Source organism: Onychostoma macrolepis, chromosome 18 (genome assembly GCF_012432095.1).
Source record: "Onychostoma macrolepis isolate SWU-2019 chromosome 18, ASM1243209v1, whole genome shotgun sequence".
In the NCBI taxonomy this organism is placed as follows: domain Eukaryota; kingdom Metazoa; phylum Chordata; class Actinopteri; order Cypriniformes; family Cyprinidae; genus Onychostoma; species Onychostoma macrolepis.
Window position 1 is genome coordinate 22,999,205 of NC_081172.1, and position 25,154 is coordinate 23,024,358.

Consider the following 25,154-nt stretch of genomic DNA (forward strand, 5'->3'; position numbering starts at 1 on the left):
TCTTAATAGTGAGTGCATGTAGGCGGGTGCTGAGCCTGTGGTTGTTCTATGAGCAAGCATCAGTGTCTTGAACTTGATGCGAGCTGCGATTGGTAGCCAATGCAATGAGATAAAGAGAGGTGTAACATGGGCTCTTTTGGGTTCCTTGAAGACCAGTCGTGCCGCCGCATTCTGAATCATTTGTAGAGGTTTGACTGTGTTTGATGGAAGTCCAGCCAGAAGAGCATTGCAGTAGTCCAGCCTAGAAATGACAAGGGCCTGGACAAGAAGTTGTGCAGCATGCTCCGTCAGAAAGGGCCTGATCTTTCTGATGTTGTGTAGTGCAAACCTGCAAGATCGAGCAGTCTTTGCAATGTGGTCTTTGAAGGTCAGCTGGTCATCAAAGATTACACCAAGATTTCTGACCGAAGTTGATGGGGTAATTGTTGATGAACCTAACTGGATCGTGATGTCATGCTGTAGAGTTGGAGCGGCAGGAAAGACAAGAAGCTCAGTCTTTGCCAGGTTGAGCTGGAGGTGATGTTCTTTCATCCATGCCGAGATGTCTGCCAGGCAACCTGAGATCCTTGCAGCTACCGTTGGATCATCTGGTTGAAAGGAGAGATAGAGCTGTGTGTCATCAGCATAGCAGTGGTAGGAGAATCCATGTGCCTGTATGATGGGACCCAGTGATGTAGTGTATGTGGAGAAGAGGAGGGTCCAAGAACCGATCCCTGAGGAACCCCAGTGACCAGTGTATGTGCTTTGGATACCTCCCCTTCCCAGGCCACCCTGAAAGACCTACCAGTGAGATAGGATTCAAACCAGCGAAGTGGAATTCCAGCGATGCCCAGTGATGAGAGAGTGGAGAGGAGTATCTGATGATTGACAGTGTCAAACGCGGCAGATAGATCCAGCAGAATGAGGACTGATGATTTGGAATGGGCTTTTGCAATTCGCAGGGCTTCAGTGACCGAGAGAAGTGCAGTCTCAGTTGAATGGCCACTCCTGAAACCTGACTGTTTAGCGTCCAGTTTGTTGTTCTGTGAAAGAAACAATGAGACCTGGTTGAAGACAACACGTTCAAGTGTTTTCGCTATGAATGGAAGGAGAGAGACAGGTCTATAGTTTTCTATAAGAGAAGTGTTTAATGTAGGTTTTTGAGCAGTGGGGTTACCGAGCCTGCTTGAACGCAGTGGGGAAGATGCCTGTGAGGAGGGATGTGTTGATGATGTGTGTGAGTGTCGGTAGGCGTGGGAGAGATTGCTTGCAGAAGGTGCGAGGGATTGGGTCAAGAGGACATGTTGTAGGATGGTTGGAGAGGAGAAGTTTGGATACTTCAGCCTCCGTCAGGGGACAGAAGGAGAAAATGGGAGGTTTAGCAGTGGATGTGGTTGGTTGGGGGTCCTGTGTGCGTGGAGGTGAGAACTGATCACTGATCGATCTAGTTTTGTCTGTAAAAAAAGTAGCAAAGTCATCAGCTGTAATAGAAGTGGTGGGAGGTGGTGGAGGGGACAGAGGAGAGAATTAAATGTTCTGAAGAGATTACGCATGTCTGGAGCGCTGTTGATCTTGTTGTGGAAATGTGAGGATTTGGCAGTGTGGACATCAGCAGAGAAAGATGAGAGCAGAGACTGATACCTACTCAGGTCCGACGGGTTGTTTGATTTGTGCCATTTTCTCTCTGCCGCTCTGAGTTTAGTCCGATGTTCACGAAGAACATCAGATAACCAGGGGTTAGAAGGGGCAGTCCGTGCTGACCTAGAGGAGAGAGGACAAATGTCGTCTAGACAAGAAGTTAAGGTAGAGCATAAAGTTTCAGTAGCTGCGTTTACATCCAGAGATGAGAAATGGGTAGGTGAGGGAAGAGAGGAGGATACTACAGAGGAAAGATGGGAAGGAGAAAGGGAGCGCAGGTTTCGTCTAAAAGTAACCGGTAGGGGGGTTGGTGGCACACGGGTAGCAAAATGTAGTGTAAATGTAATGAAGAAATGGTCTGAGATATGTAGCGGTTGTACCAGAATGTTATCTGCAGTACAATTGCGTGTGTAAATTAAATCAAGTTGGTTGCCTGATTTGTGCGTGCTAGTAGTAGTGGTAAGGCGATTGAGATCAAATGAAGCTAGGAGCGAGTGGAAGTCTGTAGCATAAGGCTTGTCTAGGTGAATGTTGAAATCACCAAAGACTAAGAGTGGAATGCCATCCTCCACAAAGAGGACAACAACCCGTCCAGCTCCTCTAGGAAGGTGGCTAGAATTTGTCCAGGGGACGGTAGATTACCACAATCTGGAGTTTTATCGAGCTGATACAGTAATGGCATGACATTCAAATGAGTTGTAATTGCAAAGGGTAGAGTGGGTTGAGTATTTCCAATTGTGTGAAACGAGCAGGCCAGTACCCCACCCGACCAACTTGACGCCAAGTATGAGAGAAAGAGAAATTAGTAGAGAGAGCAGCTGGGGTTGCTGAGTCTTCTGGACGAATCCAGGTCTCAGTCAAGCCCAAGATGCTGAGAGTGGATTTTAAAGAAAAGGCAGAAATGAAGTCAGCTTTGTTGACGGCTGACTGACAATTCCAGAGACCCACAGAGAAAGCCAGAGGTGTAGTGGAAGATGTAGAGATAGGGCGTGGGTTAGCAGGATTACGTTGCCGTCTGCGGTGATGTTAGAGCGTGGCTGAGAGAGAACCGGAATGTTTTGGAGACACATGATAGAGGTAGAAGGAAAGAGGATAGGAGAGCAGAGTGAGGAAGGAAAAAAGATACTTAAGTGTGTAGCTCGGTGTCGTTGCTCGGTTCAAGTCGCACAGGAAAAAGTCGCAGGTCTTTACACTCCTCGGTCTTCACACGAGGAGGCTGAACACGACGGCTGAACGCTTCCGCAGACGCTTCCGCGTCAGCGCACACACCTCAAACAAATACACAGTCTAGAGTGAAAAAAAGCTGTGGTCGCTTTTAATTAGCACAACCACCAGCCAATCGCAGGGCAATGGCTCAAATCGAAACTAACACTTCGCACTTAAGTGCAGGAAAGGAGTTTAAGCTAAAGGGCAGTTATTATAATGATCAGTTAGTGCAATCAAAAATATAAACCACAACGAAAAAGCAGAATAGAAATAGGTAGGAAACAAACTATTCTTTCCTAGCAGCAAATAATTAATTTAAACAACAGAGCTAAGAATGAGTATTAAAACACTTACGCACTGCCGTCTGTCTCTTCTGGTGACTAATCGCCTTCTCCCGGGGTCTAACAGTGCCCGAACAGTTTAAATAGTTTTTACAGTCGCTGTGGTCGCTTTTAATTAGCACAACCACCAGCCAATCGCAGGGCAATGGCTCAAATCGAAACTAACACTTTGCACTCAAGTGCAGGAAAGGAGTTTAAGCTAAAGGGCAGTTATTATAATGATCAGTAAGTGCAATCAAAAATATAAACCACAACGAAAAAGCAGAATAGAAATAGGTAGGAAACGAACTATTCTTTCCTAGCAGCAAGGAATTAATTTAAACAACAGAGCTAAGAATGAGTATTAAAACACTTACGCACTGCCGTCTGTCTCTTCTGTGCCTTTACAGTTCGTACCTCAGATACTCTGCTAAAAACACATCTGTTTGGTTTTGATTATCGTGTCTATCATGCTGAAATCATGTATTTTAAACCATCTTAGTTTATATTAAACTTCTGATATACACCCGAAACTCGCGCACAGAAAGCGGCTGTCACACGGCAGGTGAGTACTAAACTAAGTTCTCTTTCATGTCTTAAACTGTCAAACACACACGAGTTAGCTGGGAAAGAAGTGATCTGTGTGGCAGCAGCGTAATATACAGTTAATATACAAGTAAATCAAAATTTCCACTGCTCTCGTCTCCTCTGAGGCTGGGACTCTAAATAGTGTTCTGTGCTCCTCAGTGGAGCTAAAGACAGAAAAGTTAACGCCATTGCGAGTCCGAAATTTCGCACATTGAAAAATAAATATGACCTCACGATATGTCAATCACGTTTACACACTGCCTCCGAAATGTCCGTCTGTCATTAAAAAAAAAAATTCTGATCGGGTTCGATTTTCTGCATTTTCGCATCCATAGCAAGCATTTTGAGAGGTGTTTTGACAATTCAGAGCCGCCGCACAAGCCAAAATCCAGAATGGCGATTGTCAAGTTCATTCACTTCATCTCGCAGCACAAAGCACTGTAAAGATCCTTGCACACTGAGTTCACAGAAATTGGTGGTCTTCTTTTTAATATGTGGCTCTGGTGTCGCTAGCAAAGCATCAAACTGAGCCACTGACATCCTGAAGTAAACTTTGAATCGCCCGTGATATTCCCGCTGCTCCTTAACAAAATCATCCTCACTGCTTGAAGACTCCATTTAGTACTGCTGATACCAACTTTGCTAGTATTTTGTGCACCATTCCATATTCACTGTAGTGTGTGTGTGTGTGTGTGTGTGTGTGTGTGTGTTTCAGCATGGAGTCAAACCAGTTACGGCATTCTCAAAGGGACTTTAGTATTCAGCTAGAAAGAGACGAGGAACAGTATGAAGATCTTGTTCTTCGCCCAAGCCGGCACCTGTTCATGCACAAGGTACTTCATGTATAAATTAATGTATAAATGAAGCTTCCAGTCGTTGCCCCCAGCTATTAACACCATTAAAACCTATTCAAAGTGGTCAGCTTGTTCATTCTTAAAAGAATTACAGTTGCAATTTAAAGAGAGAGAGAAAATCAAGAGATTCACTAACTTTCGAACCCACCCTGTGAGTGATCATTCTTTGTCTTCATTGAAAAGTTCAACTGTTTGTGTGTTCAGTAGTCAGAAAGTATTTGGTTTTCATTTTGATTTTAGATGAAGATGAGACTTCATAATGATTAGGGCTGTTATAAGCAATTAAAATGGTTACTCTAATTAAATTACATAATGTGGTGAATAATCAAGTTATTTGCAATTGAATCTCTCATCAAATTTGGCTAAGAAATTACCCACAAAAGTCAATTTAAAGTCATTGTGTAAAAGCAGAAATGCATCAAATTGGCCTTAGAAATAAATATTTTATTTGATTCAATAGAAATTATGCATAATTATTTAGGCTACAATGGCCAATCTGTATTTAAATATATATTTACAGGCTGTGTACTGCAGCTCAGAGGAAGCATGAATGCATTTACAGTCAAATTGTAATCACATAGGTAATCCCATGAGATTAATGGTTTTTAAAGGGTTATTAAAGGGATAGTTCACCCTAAAAATGTAAAATGATGTCGTCACTGGAAGAAAGTCATACAGGTTTGAGATGACATGAGGTTGAGTAAATGCAGCCCTGCTGAGTTTAGTTCCAACCCTGCTCCAACACACATATCATGTTGTATAAAATCGGTAAACAGCACTCTTGTGATATTGTACTCATTACTCATGTGATATTACTGCTATAATATAAGACGAAAATCTTTGCCCCTACATCTTGGATTTTAGGGGCGTATAACTGCATTCTATAGGCTACATCATGCAGAGAGTTGTTTTCCTGCACGTTTGTTACCAAATGTAAGATGACATAGGTAGGTCTGGTGAGGGTGTGTTAAATGCGTTAATAGTTTTAATGCATTACTTTTACCATAACTAATTAATTAAATGCATTAAATCGACAGCCCTGCTTATGAGTAATCATTGCAGAAATCCAGAAGGGTTCACAAACTCTTTCTTGCAACTGAAATTCCTGAATTTGAAGCTACAGTAACTTTCACATTTTTGCCTACAAGTGAACTCACATGCTGTAGTAATGCTTAATATCAGTTTTAAAGGTGCCTAAATTTTGATATGGTATTATTATAATTATTTTTTTTTTTTAGATGAAGAGTGGTGTTCACTTGTGCCAGCGTTGGTTCAAAGGAAGGAGCATATTCTGCTGTTCCAAACTACTGCCATCCAGGGGGAAGTCACGCTACATATTCATGGGCTACCTTCTTATGCTTCATGTGCTGGTTTTCGTGTGCCTCAGTTGGTCCCTTTAGAAAACAATTGTCATCAAAATCACATTTGCACAAATAGAAGATCTGAAAAAAATCTGGTGTGGGCAGTGAGAGAGAAAAGCCCACAGTCTAGACGCTTCCACTTACTGTGATGCATCAAATAATCAGTGTAGGAGCTTCGCTTTAGCTGCTCACTCAAATAGTGTAAATATAAGAAGGGTGAACTGTGATTTTCTGAGACATCAACCTTGTTTCCATATAGACGTCGACACCAGCATTTATGATGCAGAGACCTCATGTGTAGTGGCAGGTACACAGATGGCCATTAGCGTTTGGATTATTTCATGTAATTGCTATGCACTGAAATCGTAAATTTAGTTAAGCAATTGTTTTTCACGTTCTACCGTCAAATAAACGGAAGATGAATGTCTTGTTTGTCTGCACTGGAAATGAAGATGAGATCAGAAAATAATTTAATAGTTGTACGTGTACAGAGAGAATAATGAGTTAATGTGCAAACTTTTAGAAGTTGTTACACTGTAAGCAAGCAAACTAAAACTGCTAGAAGCTTTACTATGAATCTGATTACAATGTAGAAACACTGGTTTTGAAATTGAAATTAAATTATGGTTTATTTTGAGAGTTGATTGTGTCTGTGGATTTTATTTATAGTATGAAACTCTCTGATGTTTGCTTGCAGAGCCATAAAGTTATATTACTGTGTAAAGCACTACCTGTTTTGCAACACTTTATATCTGTGGAGTATGGAGTATGATATGAGAAATAGAATGAATCTTTGTTGAATTAAACTACTGAGACCTTCCATGTGTCTGCATGGCTCTTTTTTTTTACACAAAATAAGCACTTGCTATTAAATCATAATAAAAATTTTAGATAGACATTTAGTGGCCTTCAATTAAATCATGTGTGCTGCATTTGATTTCTAAGTCCTATCAATAATAGCAATACAACGAAGTGCTGGGCTAAGTGAATATCGGTGTGACTCTTTATTTTTCACTTACTGAAAATGCTCTTCATCCTTACAGTATGCTAATGCATATCTGGTGTAACGCATTCATCATTATACTACGGGGCCGTTGAATGCTTGAATCTGATTGGCTGACGAACGTTCTATGGTCATACCTGTCAAGTTTTGGATTTGAAAATAAGGGAAATTTTTCGGCGCCCACCAACAAGCAGTCCCACCACCCCAACCAAGCTCCAGTATCCCTTACATTTTAAGACAGGTGTTATAGCCCAAATGAAAACACAAAAGGGTATATATGAAGAGCATTTATTTAAAGGCTTATTTGCATATTTTCTGTTCATTTAACATTGCTTGTCTTTACATTTTATTTTCATTCCACATTATTTTTATTTCATATTGCTTTTCTTTACTCTTTTAGTGAGTTATTGTACAAATTTCTTGCAGACTTTGCATTCTTTATGACTGTTTTGGAAGGAGTGTATTTGTGGGCTGGGCCAGAGTGGTTCATTTTACATGAGAGTAAAGCGCAAACAGTTCTGTTGTCTAATGTCATCCTATTCTCTGTAACAATCTTTCGTACCATGCTAAAATTAAATTCGCTGTCCCATTGATCGCGGTATTTACACGAGGGTTTTTGTTTTTTGGCAGGAGTGCCTTCCGTCACTGTTGTTACCTCCATTGTCCGTCTCGGTTTTGTTTTTTTCCCGCGTTGTCACTCATCATCTGACCTCACACACTAACCTCGCGACAACTGCCACCTACAGCACTGTAGGCTACTGCAGATGGCAGTTATCGCGAGGCTAGTGACAGCTCAGATTGGAAATGTTTTTTTTTTACTCCGGTGTTATTATTTTTTAATAACGCAGGTTAAAATACGGGAGATTTACGGGAAATACTAATACGGGAGGACGGCGGGAAAGAAGGGTAAAATACGGGACTTTCCCGGCCAAAACGGGATACTTGACAGGTATGTCTATGGTGTGCAATTATTTTCATGGAACCGCACGGCGAACGTAGTTCCAGGCAGCTCTTGACCGCATTACATGACCATATCACTTCGCCAAATGATTTCTGTTATTTAAAAGCAAAATAACCAAGACCCACAACGACACTGTCCAAATAAACAAATATAGTAAATAAAAGGATAAAAACGACAGATCATGTCCATATTTTTGCCACAAAATTACGCTTTATTATGTTCGGAAAGCACATACTCTATCTCTCCCGCTCTCTCTCCCTCACAGACCGCACATACATAACAGTTACAGTTTGCACACACACTAACATACATCGCGCTAATGTTGTTAACGCTACTCTGACGATTTTATCAGTAAACAACTTAAAAACTACATGACTTCTCACAAGCGAGGTAACAACAAGGGCGCTGTTCGTGAACAAAAGGAACTAAGTTTCACTATAACTAGAGACATTGCTGCCGAACGCTATTGAGAGACGCACAGAGGTAATTCTCTCCCTCTCTCTCTTTCTTTCTCTCATAACCTAGTTATTAACTGTATTAACTACATTAATCTGCTATCAACGGCTCAAGCCTCCGTTACTAGGTTTAAAATGACGTTTTGGAATTAGCAACAGAGGCCTTGGATGAGATGCGGAAGAAATAATCCTACTCACAATAGCGATTTAAGTAGAAATACTGGACGAATGCCTTGAAATATATAATCTGATTGATGTCTTGAGGTGTGGCAACCGTAGTATAAGCGGAATAATTGACTTCGGTCCGTTGAATTATTAGAAAATAATACACACCCGAGGTGTAACGGCCGCTTCGCGTCGTGACCGCATCACCACCTCGGGTGTGCATTATTTTTCTAATAATCCAACGGCCCATCGTCAGTTATTCCTTACATATTGAAGACTTGGAATTATTCAAGCTCAGATATTTAAATTGGCGTAAATTAAATCAATATACCACATAGAGTAATGTGTAACTTTAATCTGTTGTAACTGATATCATACAGAAAAAAAGTGCAGCAGTTTCAATCACTGTCATCAAAACATAGGCTGTTTAAATCAGGAATGTATACCATTATATTGCACATCTTGTTTGTGAACAATGACACAAGGACTTGCAATTTAGATGGCACTGATATGTTCACTGGCGTAAATGTTTACTTTTTGAGAGGCTTTAAATCTGTTGCATGGTAAATCATCGTGTGGTGAAATTGACTTGTCACAGGTGTTGTACCCATATTTTAAATTCCATATTGTGTTGTGTTTTAGGATTAAATGTCTATACACTTTACTGGAGAAAAAAAAAAAAAAGTCTATTTGCATAAACTTAGTCTGTATGTTAATTTTTTTTTTTTTTTTTAATGATTTTATGCAATCAGCCCCAGTAATTTTTTCTTTTTTTTTTTTTTCTTTTTTTTTTTTTCTTTTTTCACTGAGAGCACCAGTTTTACACTGTTTGCTTTTGTTACACTTAGAAAAATGTATGTTCATGAAAAAATTTGCTGGTTGGTACTTCACCAATCACATTTTCGTTTAATCTGTATTTAGTCATGAAGACAAAAATTATATATATTTTTTTCTTTTCCAAAATCTTCTAGAAGACGGCTGCATCTCAGTGTATCAGACAGTTCTGAAGATGCAGAATGCAAAGAATTTAAGGGCAAGCTTCAATTATATCTGTGACATTGCAGTTATAATAGCATGGAAGGTTTTTGTTCCATTGAGAGGAACCAAAAAAACCTTAGTTTGCCAAATCACCAAAAATGTTTATTATATTATAAATAAAATTAGAAGACAGAGCCCCATTAGTCCAAGTAAATGCTTATGTAGGTTTTGTAAGTGACTTTCAAAAAGTAATAAGTAGGAGTTTATGAAACTTCAAATGACTTCACTTCAGCATTTTATACTGTAACAGCATTTTATTAGCAAACACAGAGAATTGAGGTGTGTGCATTTCCCTCTTCAACACTCTACACAGTGGGTAAAGCTGAGGAACAATGAGGTATTACAGTGAATTTTGATACCTCAAAATGTATTTAATTCTTGTTTAACTCAATTATGCTACATTAGATCTTCACCATATAAATAAAGATGCAGGATGTCTGTACATGCAAGCAGAAGACATACAGTATTACTATTCCAAAGAAAAACAACAATTAACAACATCACACACCGATACATTTGCAAAACAGAAACAGTAAAGACAGGAATTGCATAGGTTAAAACAAACACAGAATGTCATTTGTAAAACAACAGTACATATTTACTGTACATAACAGTACATATATTTTTTCCCCACAAAGATCAAACTATTTTAAACAATACATAATTACAGCAAAACCTAAAATAGCAAGCCTTTTCCTTCAACTTGCCTTCAAACTGTCCCAAACCCCTAGTTTAAAAGAGAAAAGGACTATAGAAGAAACTCAGTGATGAAGAAAACATGGCATATAAGAGGTATAGCTTGTGGATGTTCATGAAAAGCAGGATGTTTATTTGTGCAGGAGTCATTCAGAAAGTATTCAAAAAAGTTTTTTGTTTTTTTTTCTTTCACATTTTATGTTGCAGCCTTATGCTAAAATGCTTACAGATGCTCCAAACCAAAAAACACATTTGCAAGTTTATTGAAATATCACATTGATATAGGTTAAATATTCAGACTAGGTGCACTCCACTTCTCAGGATCATCTTTTAGATGATTCATTTTAGCATAAGGATACAACATAACGAAATGTGACAAAATATATAATTATAAATATATAACTATAATTGTATTATTAAATAAACAATGAAATATATAAGGTATCTGAATTCTTTTTGAATGCTGTATATAACTTTATAAAGTGTAGATGCACTATTAATACTTTGTGAAAGGTTCAGCTTTACAATCATTTGTCATTCAGTAATAAACTACTCAAAGTGCAGCTAAAGATCAAAAAAGTCTTAAATAAAAGTGCTTAACAATTTTTGACTGATGTCAAAATGTTTATAGGGCACTAATGAAGAAAGCTTGGGTGACGTGATTTTCTATGTTCAATCATCAAATATAGCTGTCGCTGGGGGGGGACTACATCCGCTTCAAACATTACAATGCTCATGACAACTTTCGACAAGGTGAATACTTCACTATGGAGAAGTCTTGGACATAATTCTTTCAGTGTGCTTTTGTCACTGAAATCAATTGAGATGCCCAATCTTCAAATCTAAGGTATTTCAGGTATGGCTTGAAATACTTCACTGACCTACACTCATGTTAAGTAAGTAAAAATAACATTTATAAAACAACACAAATTGCCAAGATTTATTAGCTTACACAATGTGAGGTATATTAAACACTTTCTATTGTTATGGTCTTATCATGAAAGCCAATAACTTCACTTCAGTACAACAGCTTGTTTTATTAAGGTCTGGGCGTTTTAAATGTTAATCATCCCTGAAAATCTGAAAATACTCATTTGGTTTTGTTAAAAAAATAAAAATAAATAAAAATTCACTGTTATCATCTGATTAAAAAGAGAATAAACCTGGAATTGTTGGAAGAATGAGAGATTCTTCACAGTAGATATGTTTTTGGTCTTAGGTTAGTACAAGATTATATATAAACAGCCGGTTATCATTATAAAATAACCCCCTATTTGACCAGGATCCCGACGTACCCGATCAGGACCCCTTGAAGGAGTTTATTTTGTGACAATGCCTGACTGGCTGTATATGATTCTACTTATTAAACAGTTACCAAATAAATAAATCGATGTATATTAAATATATTTAGCGATAAAAGTATGTATGATGTCTAAAGCAAGATACCACAGTGATATACAGTAGACACAAAACTATAGCGTAGCAGCTGTGCAGAAAATTGTTTTCCTGGGAAAAAAAAGCACTGGCTAGCTCATCAGACATTATATATATAACCCACAGAAACGTAATGAACTTTGAATTATATGTAAGTTATTAAATGACAAAACTTTACCTTTTTTCACAAAGGTATTTTTTTTAACATAGGGAAAATTATACAGAGCCACTTTAGTGTCGTGCTGTCATGCAAATGTCTGTCATTTTATAATGACTTTTTCATAAAAATGTTGAGTGGGCAGGGGGTAGACATACAGTGCATGCATAATCGATATTCTGATCATATATTCTTTCCAAAATTTTATTTTTTTTATTCATTCATTAAATCTTAGTAATTACTATTAAGCTTAAGTATATTAATTCATAGGTGATATGTCATTGCTGATGGGAGAAGGTATGAAAAAAAAGTGATTTAAATGACACTGAAAAGTCAAAAATTATGAAATAGCCATGAGAAAGAAGCAACACTATAAAAATTTGAAAATTAAGCATGACCATCATACTCAGTTGGGTCAGCAGGGTTGCAAAAGAATAAACACACACACACAGAAAAGAAGTAGGCTATATAAACTGCAGAACACCTTCCTTCTTCAACAATTACATATCACCTACACTGTAAAAAAAAAACATAAAATAAAAGCCAACATAAAATTTTAAGGCAACCAGCTTCAGCAGATTTTTGAGTTTTCTCAACTTGTCGTTTCAAGTTTATACAACAAAAAGTTGACAATCTCCCACAAAAATAAGTTGAGCAAACTCAAAAATATGCTGAAGCTGGTAAAAAAAAATTTTTTTAAGTTCGCTCAATTATTATTATTTTTTTTTACAGTGTATAAAAAGTTATACACAAGCTTAATAGTAATTATTAAGACTGATGTGGTTTGAATGTTAACATAATTTTATTTAATCAGGGCCTTAAATACAAAAGCATTTTCTGAAACAGAAGTTGCGACTGACTACTATCGTATTGTGACATATTTTAGAGTGAAAATGCGCAACGACAGGCACGACTTAATTTTATCAATCAGTTGTTGACTGGACTGTGAAAAGTAAGTGTTTTCAACCGGAATCGTCGCTGAACATAACTGCGTTTTAGATGTCAAGTGAGCATATCACAAGAAAAGCAAACATGCAAGGATGAATTGTTCACAATAAGACCAGTAACATGCATTACAGGGATAGTCCACCCCAAAAAATGACCCCTTTTGTTAATGTGTTAATGTATAAAAGATAGAATATTTTTCTAAGAATCTTTGTGTCCAACTAAAGAAAGAAAGAAAGAAAGAGGGTGAGCAAATGGTGAGAGAATTTTCATTCTTGAGTGGACTTTACCAACTACTATATATTTTAAAAATATAAACAGGGTCAATTTTTGGATGACTTGAAAAGTAAAACAAAATAGTCAACAGCCTGCATGTTTTCTGAGGAAGAGAAATTGTAGGCAATATTTAATTGCTGCACATGTATTGCTAATACCCATGGCCTCAAGAGGCACTTGTTCAAGGCCTGCTCGCAACAGGCAGAGCGGAACTGGTTGCAATTTTTACATGGATCCAAGGCATATGCTCTTCTAAAGGTTTAATTTCTTATGGTATCAAAAATCTTCCTCAGAGGTAGCCTAAACCCTTAGTTGCAGTTTGATGTGAGACAAGCACAGTGATGCTGAAGCACCATGATTTCACTTGAACTGAAGAGTAACAGGCTCACGGTGGATTATGTAATTATTACACAATATCCTATTACAGCACAATGCACTGAAGCTAAATGTAAACTGGGTTCATTAAAATGGTGCTGCTCATTTTAATGAATGCAGAAGGGGTCTTGTCTCCATGACCTTCCATGTAACCTACTGCAGCTAAACAATCGGTGTATTACAACGATGGAAATATGCTTAATGTTACATGTGGTTACCTTTTTTGACGTCAATTTAATTTCCTATTCTCTACCATTATTTAAGCAATGACAAAGCACAGACAACGGTGTTACATTTACGAATATGTGGTATGCTACATACGTTTTTCATGGATTACTAATCCTACTATGGAGAAGAATTGCCTCATGATTATTACTTAGCCAATTCGTCGATGGAAGTCACCAAATTAATATTCACGAGCAAGCATCGCCATGGCGGAAAGGCAAAGCGCGCACTAAATAAAGTGGATCCAACCGTTTTCCCATTCCCTCGGAGGAGAAATTTTAAATCTGTGCCTTCTTACTCTGTAATTATTCCCATTGTTGTTGTCCCAAAATTCACCTCCCACGACACAGTACTTGATGGCAAACTGCAGCGTTCCTCCAAACTCCAGAAAGGTCGGGGTGATGATTTTGAAGTTAAATTTGTCAGTCCGCCCGTCGCTAGAATGGGGGACGTACGACGCCAGAATATCCATAAATGTCGTCCAGTTATTTAAGGTGTACCTCAAATAGACCTTTTTTTCGAAAGCCAAGTTAAGAACCCGCACGAACCCCGAGAGGCTGAACTCATCAGCCTGAACAGACTCCAGTAAAACCTTCACTGCAGAAACTCTGTCAAGGAAGTCTGGCAGGGATCCTGGATTTGTGAAGAGCAGCTCCATAAACACGGACTGGCTTGATGTGTTGGACTTGTCGAAATTGTTAAAGTGGAGAGCTCTGGCTTTTTTGAATTTGTCAATAATGCGGTCTGGTACCTCAGGCATATCCGTGTCATCAAAGTGTTTGATAGAAATCAGGTCCAAGCCCAAAGAGTCAGCGAAACGTACCTTTTTCTGACTGCTTGGGCTCTGGCTTCGTGCGATCTCTAATTTGGCTCTTTCTGCTGATGTGGGGAGAGACTTGCACCTGCGGCGCTGAGTCGGGCTATGCGGTGGCTTCAGGTATGATTCCCTTCCTCTCGGTTTTTCATTCACTACGCTGATTTCTAACGATTCACAGTCCCCATTCTTGCCCTCCTCTCCCTCCATCTCTTCTCCGTCCTCCAGCTTTTGCTCTGATGCTGTCAAGCTTCCGAACAGCCCAGCGATACAACTGTAGTTTCTAGGGATGCAGTTCTTGGGAGGCAGCATTACCACAGCAGCCTCGGCTTCCATAAAAGAGTCTGCAAAATCCTTTGAGAATGTTTCAGTCGAGATCTGATGTTAAGTGTCCTTCCGCATTGTAGGCTACGGGAAGCTATGGTTGATGGTAGTGCGGATCTTTGAACCAATCTTTGCCGAGATGCTGCTGCCGGCTGAATCCTACTATGGCAAAGCGTTAGGTCATTAATATTAATTAGGTCAAGCCGACATTTCTCGCCAACCTTCCTCAATCGCGAGGTCAAGAAACATAATTAATATTCATAAGCCAAAGTAAGCGTATTGGTCAGCCGACTAGCACTCATTCCTTTCAGCCAATCAACTGAACCTGAACGGCGCGTTTCAATAATTAATATTCATAAGCCCATCCCTCACCGTACAATTTAGACACACCCCCTTAGCCACAAGCAGTCCGTGCGCTTGATCACGTCTCACAGTAGATGAAACACCGCAATAACATTTTAGAGTGAACTTTCTTTAAAAAAACAAAAACAACAACAACAAAAAACTATTATTGATACCTTTTATCAAATAATGTGCCTGTATGCTCATCGGTATTCATTTTGCAACAATTAGGGATTCATGCGACTGGCTTTATTAAATGGCATATAGGACCTGTCAGTTTTTCACAAAATTAAGAAAATGAAGCATGCAATAAGTAAATAAATAATGATTCTGTCGTGATGCCTTAAATGGAAAGACCATATTAAAATAATAAATTACCCAAACTATCACGCAGTGTAATCTAGACTACTATTTAATTTTTACGACTTTAATTTTTTTAAACAATATATTGTTTCATTAACAATATGTAGGCTACCCTACTTACAACAAGTGTACAAAAACACGCCATTGCATTAATACCGACATTACGGATCGTCTTTTTCCACTACGTCATCCTCTCTCACGGTTATCATGACAACAAGACTCTAAACATCCGTTCGCGCATTTTACTTAACAGAAATGCAATAGGCTACCAGTTTATGCCTCTATTATTTATATTGCCCAGCAGTAACACGTTTAAGATGTTAGTGTTGTCAAAACTAACGTAAGTTGTTTAGGCTACTTATTGCATGTTTGTTATTCACGCGATGCATGTATTTACGCATACATGTGTTTGCTGTTTCATGCAGTCTTTCAGTAGGCTAGTTAATTAGGGTGTTATTAAACATGTTTTCCTTAACTACAGATGCAACTTAAGAGCTAACTTGTAAAACACAATATTATTTTTTACAGAAGTCTCTTTTGTTGTTGTTGCTTTGGCTGTGACTGAAGCAGTCCGGAATGAATAGCACTGAAGTCCATGCATCAGACTGTACTGATGCTGAGAAACAGCATACGATTACTGACAGCACAAAAAGGAACACGGAGTCTTCGGGCAGACAGCATGTCAATGTGTTGTTGGATCTCAGCGAAGAGGATTGTTGCAGGGAGCACAGCATACATTTGCTTCAGAACCGCACTGGCTGGGAAGACGCTGTGAGTCAAGTTAACACGACCGAATCTGAACTAGATTGTAGATGACAAGAATTATATCCTTCCTTATCATGCTTGTGATAAAAAAAAAAACACATCGGAAAAAGAAACACACATATTCTGACAATGCTTTCCCATGAACTAACTGATCTATCCATTGATATTGCTGTATCCTTTATGTTTATCAGACGTTATCCGTCTTTGTATCACTATTTGTCGTTAATTGAAGCTAAACCATACATTCGTTTTGGAATTATATAAATTTACCATTATTATTATTATTATCCACTGATCTATAATAAGGAATTTATATTATTATTATTATTATTTAAATAGATTAGTGTTATGAACCCTATACTCTGTAAGGGATTGAATGAGGAACACACAAATAATTACAAATGGGTTTTAATTTAAACAAAAGATCACCCATTTGTAATTATTTGCAGGTCCCTCATAACTCTCACTGTATTAACAGCATAACTAGTTTGGCCGCATTAGCGTGTCAGTGCATTATTTAACGTTCCAAACTTTTTTATGATTATTTTCATTCATTATTTTGTTTATTATGTTTGTATATCCATAATTTCATAAAACGTTAACTTAATAAGTTGTAATGTCTGTGTAAATGCAGCACTGAACAGCCTGTAAATTCATTTTGTGTGTAAAGGGCGTGTAAAGTGTAAAGTTTGCATTCGTTGATCATTTCAAAGTAAGAAACTCACAGACTGCATTTTTTTTTAACAGGTTGAAGGTTGGGGGAGATTTCCTCCTTTTGGTGTATTTCTTCAACCGCCAAGAAAGGGGAAAAAAAACAAGCAAGACATCATAGACTCTCATTGTCTCCTCTGTGCGGACCTTAATCTTTCTGATCTGCCAATCTACTGCTCTGCTGGAAATGCAATGAAAACTTTCAGAAAGACTGCCCCAAACCTTCTAGATCTTGCAGAGGAAACTGACAGTTCCTCTTCAGATGAATTATACTCTCTCAGCTTATCTCTGCAAAATATGTCAGAACCATTAATTAGCAAGTTGCTGTCTGGAGATGAACAGTATACACAAAAATCACCATCAGTCTTCCATTACCATACAGAACCGTGTCAAATCCTGAAGGAAAATACAGTTGCTCTTAGCATCAGAAGCTTTAGTGTGTTGCCGCCTGTCAAAGAGTCCAGAAACCTGAGGAACTACAGTCTTTTTAAAAGAGTGGAGCCAACAGATTTCCATCCAGCAGAAGTTGTCACCAAGGCCATGATGCCTGATGCCACTGGAGCTGTCACTGCTGGTGAAAGATTGAGTGTCGATGGTGACCCAGGAAATGTCTTCAAGGCCCTCGCAGACTTTATTCCAGAAGAGAACGGCTACAGGTTAAAGGGATCTCCCTGCACAAAGCATTGGCTGTCCCAGGAAAACAATCACCTGCCATCTATTTTTAACATAACTTTTCAAAATAAGATATCAAAATATGATTTACCCTCCAGCACTGAGTCAAATTCATTACCCCAGGCGTTCTATGCCCTGGGAAGAAACCTCAGGCAGGAAGAATTGACAAGGCCTTCTACCAGGAGCAACATCAGTTATAGATTGTATTCTAGCCACAAAGCAAGAGATCTGAGAAGACCTGAAGCTCATCGACTAATGCTGATTGGAACGAGATTTCACATGCCGATGTGACTATTATTGATCTTTGAACTCTCTGTACATTTTTTGCACCATACTGTTTGGAGTCAAATAAGCATTTAGAGACTTAGAACAAAAGCTTCACACTTCAGTTCACTTGAAAAAGTGTGCTACATGAAGATGACTACAAAACATAAAGAGATAAAGAGAAGTCTGATGGTTTTTCTGAGAATGCAGCATCCAATTACTCAGCAGCATGCTATTTTACGATGCATGTTCAGTATTCAACATTCACAAAAAAAAAATATATAAAAATAATAATAACCTGATTAACAGCCGAATTCAGGTGTGTAGACTAGTTGATCCTTTACAAATATACAATTGAATAGTACTTTATATCCTGTGCCATTTTTATATGGCTTTGAATACTAAGATCATAAGAGATAATTAAAAAAACTAAAAAAATGCAACCTTCAGTGGTCTTTGATTCCATGAAATTGATCACAACCATGGAATGTTCTACAAATCTGTGTCCAGCTGAATGTGCCAAAATAATATGCTTTAGGACACAGTCATTTGCAGACACTTATATTTGCTCAGGACAACAAAAGGGAATAGAAGAAAATCAAACATATTATTGTATTAATGTAATATAAATAGCAGTATTATGCTTGATTCAATTAATGGCCAAAGATTTCTTTTCTGCAGTTTATTTTCCAGTTTCATGTGCATCAGCATAGCCTCTAAACAACAGAACATAGCTAGATTATACACATGACCAGCCTCCAAAGAACAAAAATAATCATCGTTTTTTTAATTATTATTACACCTAATTATAAATTATGTCCTATACTAAATTAAATAAGACATGGTAAAAAGCAAAAAAGCAACAAAAGTTATTCTTGGCACAAAAATATGCATGCACTCTTTACAGAGAAACACTTGGATTCTTTCAGGTTTTCTATAGCAATAGTTTTCACTATGACATCATCATTGCTTACACAAAATTAGCATGTATTTACTTGCAGTATTTATTCCAAGATCTAAATAGCATTTCAATTAATGCAGTGGCTGAATACAAGAGTTCCTAGTGTTTGGCATAAAAATACTAAAGCTCTTTTGCAGTTACAATGTTGAGAAGCAGCCAATGTGACGTCATAAAGGGAACAGACACTGCGTCACTTACATTCTACTTGTGGAAATTTCACTATATACATAAAGTACAGGAGTACAAATAAATTGGACATTTCAGAAATAATTCGTAGCATATCCCATTTATATATACACACGCACGCACGCACACACACACACACACACACGCTAAATGAAAATAAAGCTATGGTTGCCTTTCATATTTAGTGTCTAAGGCAAATGAGTAGTGAATTTTCACACACAGAGATGAAACATTCTTAAGAACCAAAACAATAAATATACACACAAAAAACTCCAATAAAGAAAATAACACAAAGGACATCAATTCTAAATCTCCTCCATTAAGCAGCACTGTAATTTCATTATCTCAGCCAAAAGCATATAAACACTTAAATTAAGGCATCAACGAAAGGTTTATACACAATATGTAAACAGTTATTTAAAATCATAAGGAGGGATGAATATACTCCATCAAAATTGATACTTGCTTTCAAAGGAAAAGTAAAGGTTTTGTTTTTCGGTAAACATTTGTGATTTGCGTATTTGAATCTACTCACAGTACAGAATGCAAATCACAGTAAACAAGAACAAATCCTCGGCTCTGCTTTTGAAGGAAATGTGATGTCTGAAACATGCATAAGATGTCAATTCAACTGATTTAGGATGTAACTATTAAATTATGCCATAACAGTCAGCAAGAAATATTTGCATGAATTTTGTAATGATTCAAGACCTAAATATACTCACAGTGGCTATTAGATGGGTCAAGCGCATTGCACTATTAAATGTAACAATTTTTTATATACCACAAAGCAAACAAACAGCCCAAGTTTAGAAAAAAAACCCAGCATGTACAAAGACAGTAAGACTCAAGACATCTAAACAATATCAGACTAGAAATGATACCTACGAGATAATACATTTGTGGAATGAATGTTTATCATTTCTGTCTGATTTCTGAGTAACATCAGTACGAACTTACTACACATTGCCACAAGAGGCCTACTACAACAAACAAAATACTTTAAGGACTACCGATATCTGTTGATCATTAATAGTGAGGTGATAAAGTGCTGAAAAGGTATACTTATACATCCTTAGACTTGGGCAGATATGCAATACCTTATTGTGTACTTGTGTCTAAAATAAAATTCTGCGATTACACACCATTACCTGACAGATTGAGCTCTAGATGGTTGTGAGGAACTGTTTTGAAATTCTGCCACACTTGCTGAGGGAGATCCTAGGATTGACTCTTTCATTATGTGACTTAATCAACCAAATCACCTTTGATGGAGCCTTCAGCTTTTGGCTTTGTCATTGTGCTGAAATAGTGAGATGAGCTCCTCACACGTTTGGGTTTCCACCGAGCTAAAGTGAGACTCCATGTTCCAGGCCAAGTCTGCTGAAAGGAAGTCATTCACTGCAGTTTGGGTCTCGTTGCTAGTGTGGAAGAGGTGGCCAAGACTCTGAAAGGAGCTGGAGATGGTCTGGGTTTCAGCAGTGCTGAGCCTCACCTGCCCATCATGGGAGCAAGGCAGAGAAAGTGGAGCAGGCCTGACGTCGGTCTGTGTTTCTGTGTCTGAGGACTCTGTGCTCATGCTGAAACTAGAATGTCTGAGGATACTGCCAAGGGGCATGTGCCCACCCGTGTCTAGCAAGAAGTTAAGGTCTGTCTGGGTCTGAGTGTCAAACATCTCAAGCTCCAGATCACTTGGTTGCACCCTTGTTCCAACGTCACTGTTGTGCCCGTTACCAAGGTTGTCAAAGAGCAGGAAGTCAGTCTGTGTCTCAATGTCTAGGAGTTCCAAAGTTGTCTCTGTGTTCAGACTGTTTAAACCACTTTCTTCTGTCTGAGTCTGAATGTGTGTCGCATTAAGGAACTCTTCAAAGTCAAAGTCAATACCAGTATGATGCGGTTCATGCGTAGCAACTAAACCCGAAGCACAGCTTGAAGCTGCCCCAGTCATGCTGTCAGAAAGTATATTCTCAAGGTCACGGAAAAGTATCATGGTCTGAGTCTGGTTGTCTGCTACTGTGTTTTGGTGCAAAATGTCAGTCTGGGCCCCAAAACACATGGATGCGGCAGTCTTGTCCTCAAAAAGCCCAGCTCCAGTGCTGGTCAGAGGATCTTCTAAACCACTGGTTCTGAAATGTGCATCAGCCGCTGCAGTCTGAGTGGAGACACTGAGAGTATCAGTATCGAAAAGATTCGTGCACATTGCTTGGTCCATTTGGCTTTCATCCACTGGGGCTGCAGAACAGCTCGTTTGTGTTTCTCTGGTCACATTAAAGGAAGAGAAACTGAAAACATCTGTCTGCGCTCCAATGGAAAATGTGGCTTTGATTCGTGAGGGTAGTGTCTGGGTTTGCACATTAACAGGCAGCTGAATCTGAGCACTCACGCTGATGTCTGTCTGAGAGCAAGAGGACACCGAGGCCTCACAGCAGGGGGAAACAGTCAATGGTCCAGCATCCATCCCTTTGTTGAGGTATGATCTGTAAGTTTGAATGTTTGTTGAAGTGCTTTTGTTTCTAGATCCAAGATCCACTGGATCTCCCATAGAAGCTTGACTCTCAAGATTGACCTGTACTCCTGTGCTAATTGTTTCTGGGCCTGATGTATGTGCAGGAAAGGCCTCTTTGAAAGTCTTATTGTTCAGATCAGACACCACTGTACCGACCGACGGTGACAAAATATGCACAGTGCTTACGGACCCTTGTGCATCCACAGACAAGACCAATGACCTCAAGGCACTACTTTCCGCGGAGGGTAGGAGAACAGGCAGGTGGGTGAACTGCATAATAGGAAAGTTGACTAGGGCCACTTTGGGCTTTGGGAGAAGGAGCTTCTGGGTGTGTTTGGGGTGGTTAGTGTTGAGTTGTGCTGTGTCCAAGGTTCCAGAGACAACTACAGTAGGGACTGCTCCTTCGCCAAGCTTTTTCTTACAGTCTGAAATTAGTTCATCAGGCATAAAATTTGTTGTACTGCTTGACAATCTTTCCATTTTCCTCTTCTTCACTGGTGGATACCTAAGACAAACACTGCATTTTAATAAGACGTACAGTATGATTAGCAACCTTACACTGGGATATAAGTTAGCAATAACGAATAACGTCGAGCAAGACGAAGTGACTGTCCTGAGCCACATATTATCCTAGGTCAGACATGCTATTTGTTTGAAAGAGGATATTAGTATTATGATTTATGCAAGCCAAGGAGGAAAATATACCATGCTCTTTTTATGTTTTCCTATTGCAATATTTACCACCACAAAACCAGTTTTAACTTTTAACCAGATAAAACGAGTACCTGTGCTCTTTGGGAACCTCGTGGCCCGTTCTGTAGATATGAGACAGCAGTGCTGCTCTACTGGCATAAGGACAACCACATGTACAGCTGTATGTCCTCCCACAATCCTCAGCATGTCTCCGCAGGTCCCACTCAGTGCTGTAGCCATTACTGCACTTCAAACACTTGTGCTTCTTTTCTGCATGCATCTTCATAAAGTGCTACACCATTAGCAAGATTAGGAAACATGTTAGTCAGCTGTTTTCCTAGCAGGACATAAATTATACATCAAGTTCTAGAAAAGAATAAAAAATGAATTAGTGTCAATTTACCAAAGGAATAGTAAAATAACACAGAAAAAAATCAAACTCCAGACAAATAGCAATGGCAAATACCTGTTTAACAAGCGAAAACTGAGAAAAGGGTCTGTTTGGTCCTCTTGGGCAGCCTTCTATTGGGCAACAGTAGAGCTTTTGTGATTCCTTAATGTCCTTTCTTATTGTAGGGTTGACCAGCCCCTCCTGAAATCAAAAGAAATACAGTGAGAAACAGCTTTAAAAGATGACAAAAAAGCAAAAAGAATATTGGTTTTTGTGCAAGTAGCAAGAAAACATCTTGGTTCTGTATATAATCTTTATTCCCTGAATACGGAATGAGATGCTGCATCTGTAGCTATGAGAATCACAACTCAGATTTTTCTATCAAGTAGACCATACTGAAAACTGAGAAGAATAGCAAGCAATGCAGCATCATGTCCCCTACTCAGGGAACCAAGGTTGCATGCTGAGACATTCCCTTTCAATAAGAAACACACTATGGGAATAGGAAAGACACTCTTATGAAAAGCCATCGCATTGACCCTGAGGAGAATAATCCACTCAGTGTGGGTCACTGAACACAATGAAATCCAAACCACAGGCAGATAAATTGTGTTCCTGAGGAAGAAAAATCTAAGTTGTGATGGCATGAGCACAACATTTTGAGGCATTAGTGACGTGATGCCTCAGTGTTAACAGCACCATCATTCATTTTCATCAAATTTTGGTCCGTTTTAATCATAATAAGCAATCACATTCAGAATAACATATTTTTTCAAATATTTTAATTTTCCCACAGAAGACAGAAAAACATAAATAAAACAGCATGAGAGTAAATAAATGATGAAAGAAAGATCATTTTTGGATGAACTATTCCTTTAATACTTTTCAGTCTGAATGGTCAGGTCAGACTTGGTATTTTTTTCATCAACAGGTTGCAACAAGAAGAACAACAGTACACTGCCTTCCCATGCTGCACAGCAAATAGACAGACACCAGGGCCCGTATTCACAAAACATCTCAAGGCTAAAAGTAGCTCATAACTCGCCAATTTAGGAGAAAATCTTAAAAATAATGGGTGTGTCAGTCCTAAATTTTTGCTCTAAGAGTATTTCACAAAGCATTTTAGCACTAAAACTAGCTCCTAAATCTGTGAAACATTAGGAGTAATGAAGAGGACTCCTAAGTCACTAAGACCAAACCACAAACTATCCAAAAATGGCTGTGCCACAAAGACTTCAGAAATCTGAATCTATGTCTGGCAAACAGCCCTGGATCATTCTGTGTTGCAAACTGGGTTATGTCACTGAGGCTGTCAGCCTGTCAAGCAGCTCTTATTCAATCCATTGCCAATTCCAGCTATGAGCTGGCAAAAAAGCTGATAAGGAGATGCTTAACATCCCCGGAATAGCTCTGACAGTGAGGTTTCTCTTTATATTATAGCACATGAAGACAAGCAGAATAATTTAAGAAACATTTCCTATCTGGGGTCTATAAAGATTAATTGCATTCAACTAACTAAAAGTACAAAGTCGTTTGTTATTCTAGTGCCGTTATATGGCAAATCTGGTGCATGTTATAGCTATGTATTTGGAGTAGGATACATTTTTTTTTTTTTTTTTAATGATTCTCATCAGTCAGAATCAGAAAAAAATATATTATAAAGACATACATGAAGGACTGTAAATGAGTCAAGATAGAAGTGAAATAAGATTCACCCTATAAAATGAAGCAGAACTGAAGTAAAAACACTAAATAACAAATTTAGCATGGTTCTGGTGTAGTGTTGTACCTTGATTCTGTGGGACTTGACCAGATGCATGTTGAGTGCTGGAGTGTTAGGCAGAATCTTCCCACATCCTTCCACCGTACAGAGGATGTTGGTCCGCACTTCTTTGGTGAGCTCTGTTATGGAGGGTTTAATAATCTCTCTGTCTTGTAAAGGCAGCTTCTCGCTGCATTTTTGCCTTTTGTGACGGCTATTACTGTTGACTGTTGATGCAGCCATGATTCAACACGCCACAACGCAGACATTTACTTCCGGGACACGTCGCATAGCAACCAACTCACCACAGACATTCTGCACGTTTACTTCCGGAAGACGCATAGAAAGCAAGCACACGCCCACTGTTGCTGGGTGTTCATAATTTGTACTATATGTATTACCTTAACATTTGTGTTTGAGACGAGTTTGCACCAAAGGTTTATGAGCTGAAACTACTTGCAAAAGTCTGCAACATTTTACATTGTGTCTAGCCTACCATTACTTGGATAACGTTAACGTTACATCAAATCGAACGTTCCCAAACGGCCAGTTGTCGGTAGCTCAGGCGCGTGGAGTATGTCAGAAATAGTATGGGATATAAGACAACTTATATTGTCTAGCTTTCAGACACGATATATAACACGATGCTTTATCAGGGTTTTTGATTAACAGAAAGATTGATATAGAAATATAAATGGTGAATAAAAAAGTTAATTATTTTAAA

The 25,154-nt window shown here is 38.6% G+C and overlaps 4 protein-coding genes and 1 long non-coding RNA gene across 19 annotated transcripts in view; 2 read left to right on the plus strand and 3 right to left on the minus strand.

Annotated features, from left to right (window-relative positions):
* Positions 1-6,766, plus strand: part of si:ch211-220f16.2 (golgin subfamily A member 4) — a 40,822-nt gene extending 34,056 nt beyond the window's left edge. For all 8 annotated transcript variants that reach the window (XM_058750718.1, XM_058750722.1, XM_058750723.1 and 5 more), the window contains 2 exons: positions 4,447-4,564; positions 5,824-6,766. In XM_058750718.1, the coding sequence (XP_058606701.1) occupies positions 4,447-4,564; positions 5,824-5,985 (280 nt within the window). In that variant the 3' untranslated portion in view covers positions 5,986-6,766. The remainder of the gene's footprint in view (positions 1-4,446; positions 4,565-5,823) is intronic.
* Positions 34-2,197, minus strand: LOC131524017 (uncharacterized). The gene is made up of 3 exons (XR_009266905.1): positions 1,625-2,197; positions 785-1,022; positions 34-587 (listed from the first exon to the last, which is right to left on the minus strand). It is a non-coding gene; the product is annotated as an uncharacterized LOC131524017 (long non-coding RNA).
* A 1,026-nt stretch (positions 6,767-7,792) lies between the features above and the next one.
* si:ch73-103b9.2 (uncharacterized protein LOC100150067 homolog) lies at positions 7,793-18,115 on the plus strand. 7 transcript variants are annotated; one of them, XM_058751584.1, is made up of 3 exons: positions 7,793-7,898; positions 16,048-16,290; positions 17,032-18,115. In XM_058751584.1, exons 2-3 carry the CDS (start codon positions 16,096-16,098, stop codon positions 17,956-17,958), a joined length of 1,122 nt encoding a protein of 373 aa, XP_058607567.1. In that variant the 5' UTR covers positions 7,793-7,898; positions 16,048-16,095; the 3' UTR covers positions 17,959-18,115. The 7 variants fall into 7 exon arrangements, with proteins under 7 accessions (XP_058607567.1, XP_058607571.1, XP_058607566.1 ...); XM_058751588.1 differs by having other exon boundaries at positions 7,878-7,898; positions 16,051-16,290; XM_058751583.1 differs by lacking the exon at positions 7,793-7,898 and adding an exon at positions 8,099-8,393.
* On the minus strand, positions 9,819-14,996 carry LOC131524451 (protein phosphatase 1 regulatory subunit 3E). The gene has a single exon (XM_058751589.1). It carries the CDS (start codon positions 14,824-14,826, stop codon positions 13,906-13,908), a length of 921 nt encoding a protein of 306 aa, XP_058607572.1. The 5' UTR covers positions 14,827-14,996; the 3' UTR covers positions 9,819-13,905.
* Positions 18,116-18,270: 155 nt separating the features above from the next.
* Positions 18,271-24,775, minus strand: atmin (ATM interactor). Of its 2 annotated transcripts, XM_058751579.1 has the most exons (4): positions 24,458-24,775; positions 22,744-22,869; positions 22,370-22,569; positions 18,271-22,089 (listed from the first exon to the last, which is right to left on the minus strand). In XM_058751579.1, the coding sequence occupies exons 1-4, from the start codon at positions 24,671-24,673 to the stop codon at positions 20,358-20,360; spliced, it is 2,274 nt and encodes a 757-aa protein (XP_058607562.1). In that variant the 5' UTR covers positions 24,674-24,775; the 3' UTR covers positions 18,271-20,357. The 2 variants fall into 2 exon arrangements, with proteins under 2 accessions (XP_058607562.1, XP_058607564.1); XM_058751581.1 differs by lacking the exon at positions 24,458-24,775 and having other exon boundaries at positions 22,370-22,643; positions 22,744-22,871.
* Positions 24,776-25,154: the final 379 nt, after the last annotated feature.

Excerpts from the sequence above, each read along its gene's own strand:
- LOC131524451 (XM_058751589.1), bottom strand. The coding sequence starts at position 14,826 with ATGGAAGCCGAGGCTGCTGTGGTAATGCTGCCTCCCAAGAACTGCATC.
- atmin (XM_058751579.1), bottom strand. The coding sequence starts at position 24,673 with ATGGCTGCATCAACAGTCAACAGTAATAGCCGTCACAAAAGGCAAAAA. Across the intron at positions 22,870-24,457 it reads TCAAGTCCCACAGAATCAAG|GAGGGGCTGGTCAACCCTAC; the intron begins GTACAACACTAC and ends TTTTGATTTCAG. Across the intron at positions 22,090-22,369 it reads GAGGTTCCCAAAGAGCACAG|GTATCCACCAGTGAAGAAGA; the intron begins GTACTCGTTTTA and ends TGTTTGTCTTAG.
- si:ch73-103b9.2 (XM_058751584.1), top strand. The coding sequence starts at position 16,096 with ATGAATAGCACTGAAGTCCATGCATCAGACTGTACTGATGCTGAGAAA. Across the intron at positions 16,291-17,031 it reads GCACTGGCTGGGAAGACGCT|GTTGAAGGTTGGGGGAGATT; the intron begins GTGAGTCAAGTT and ends TTTTTTTAACAG.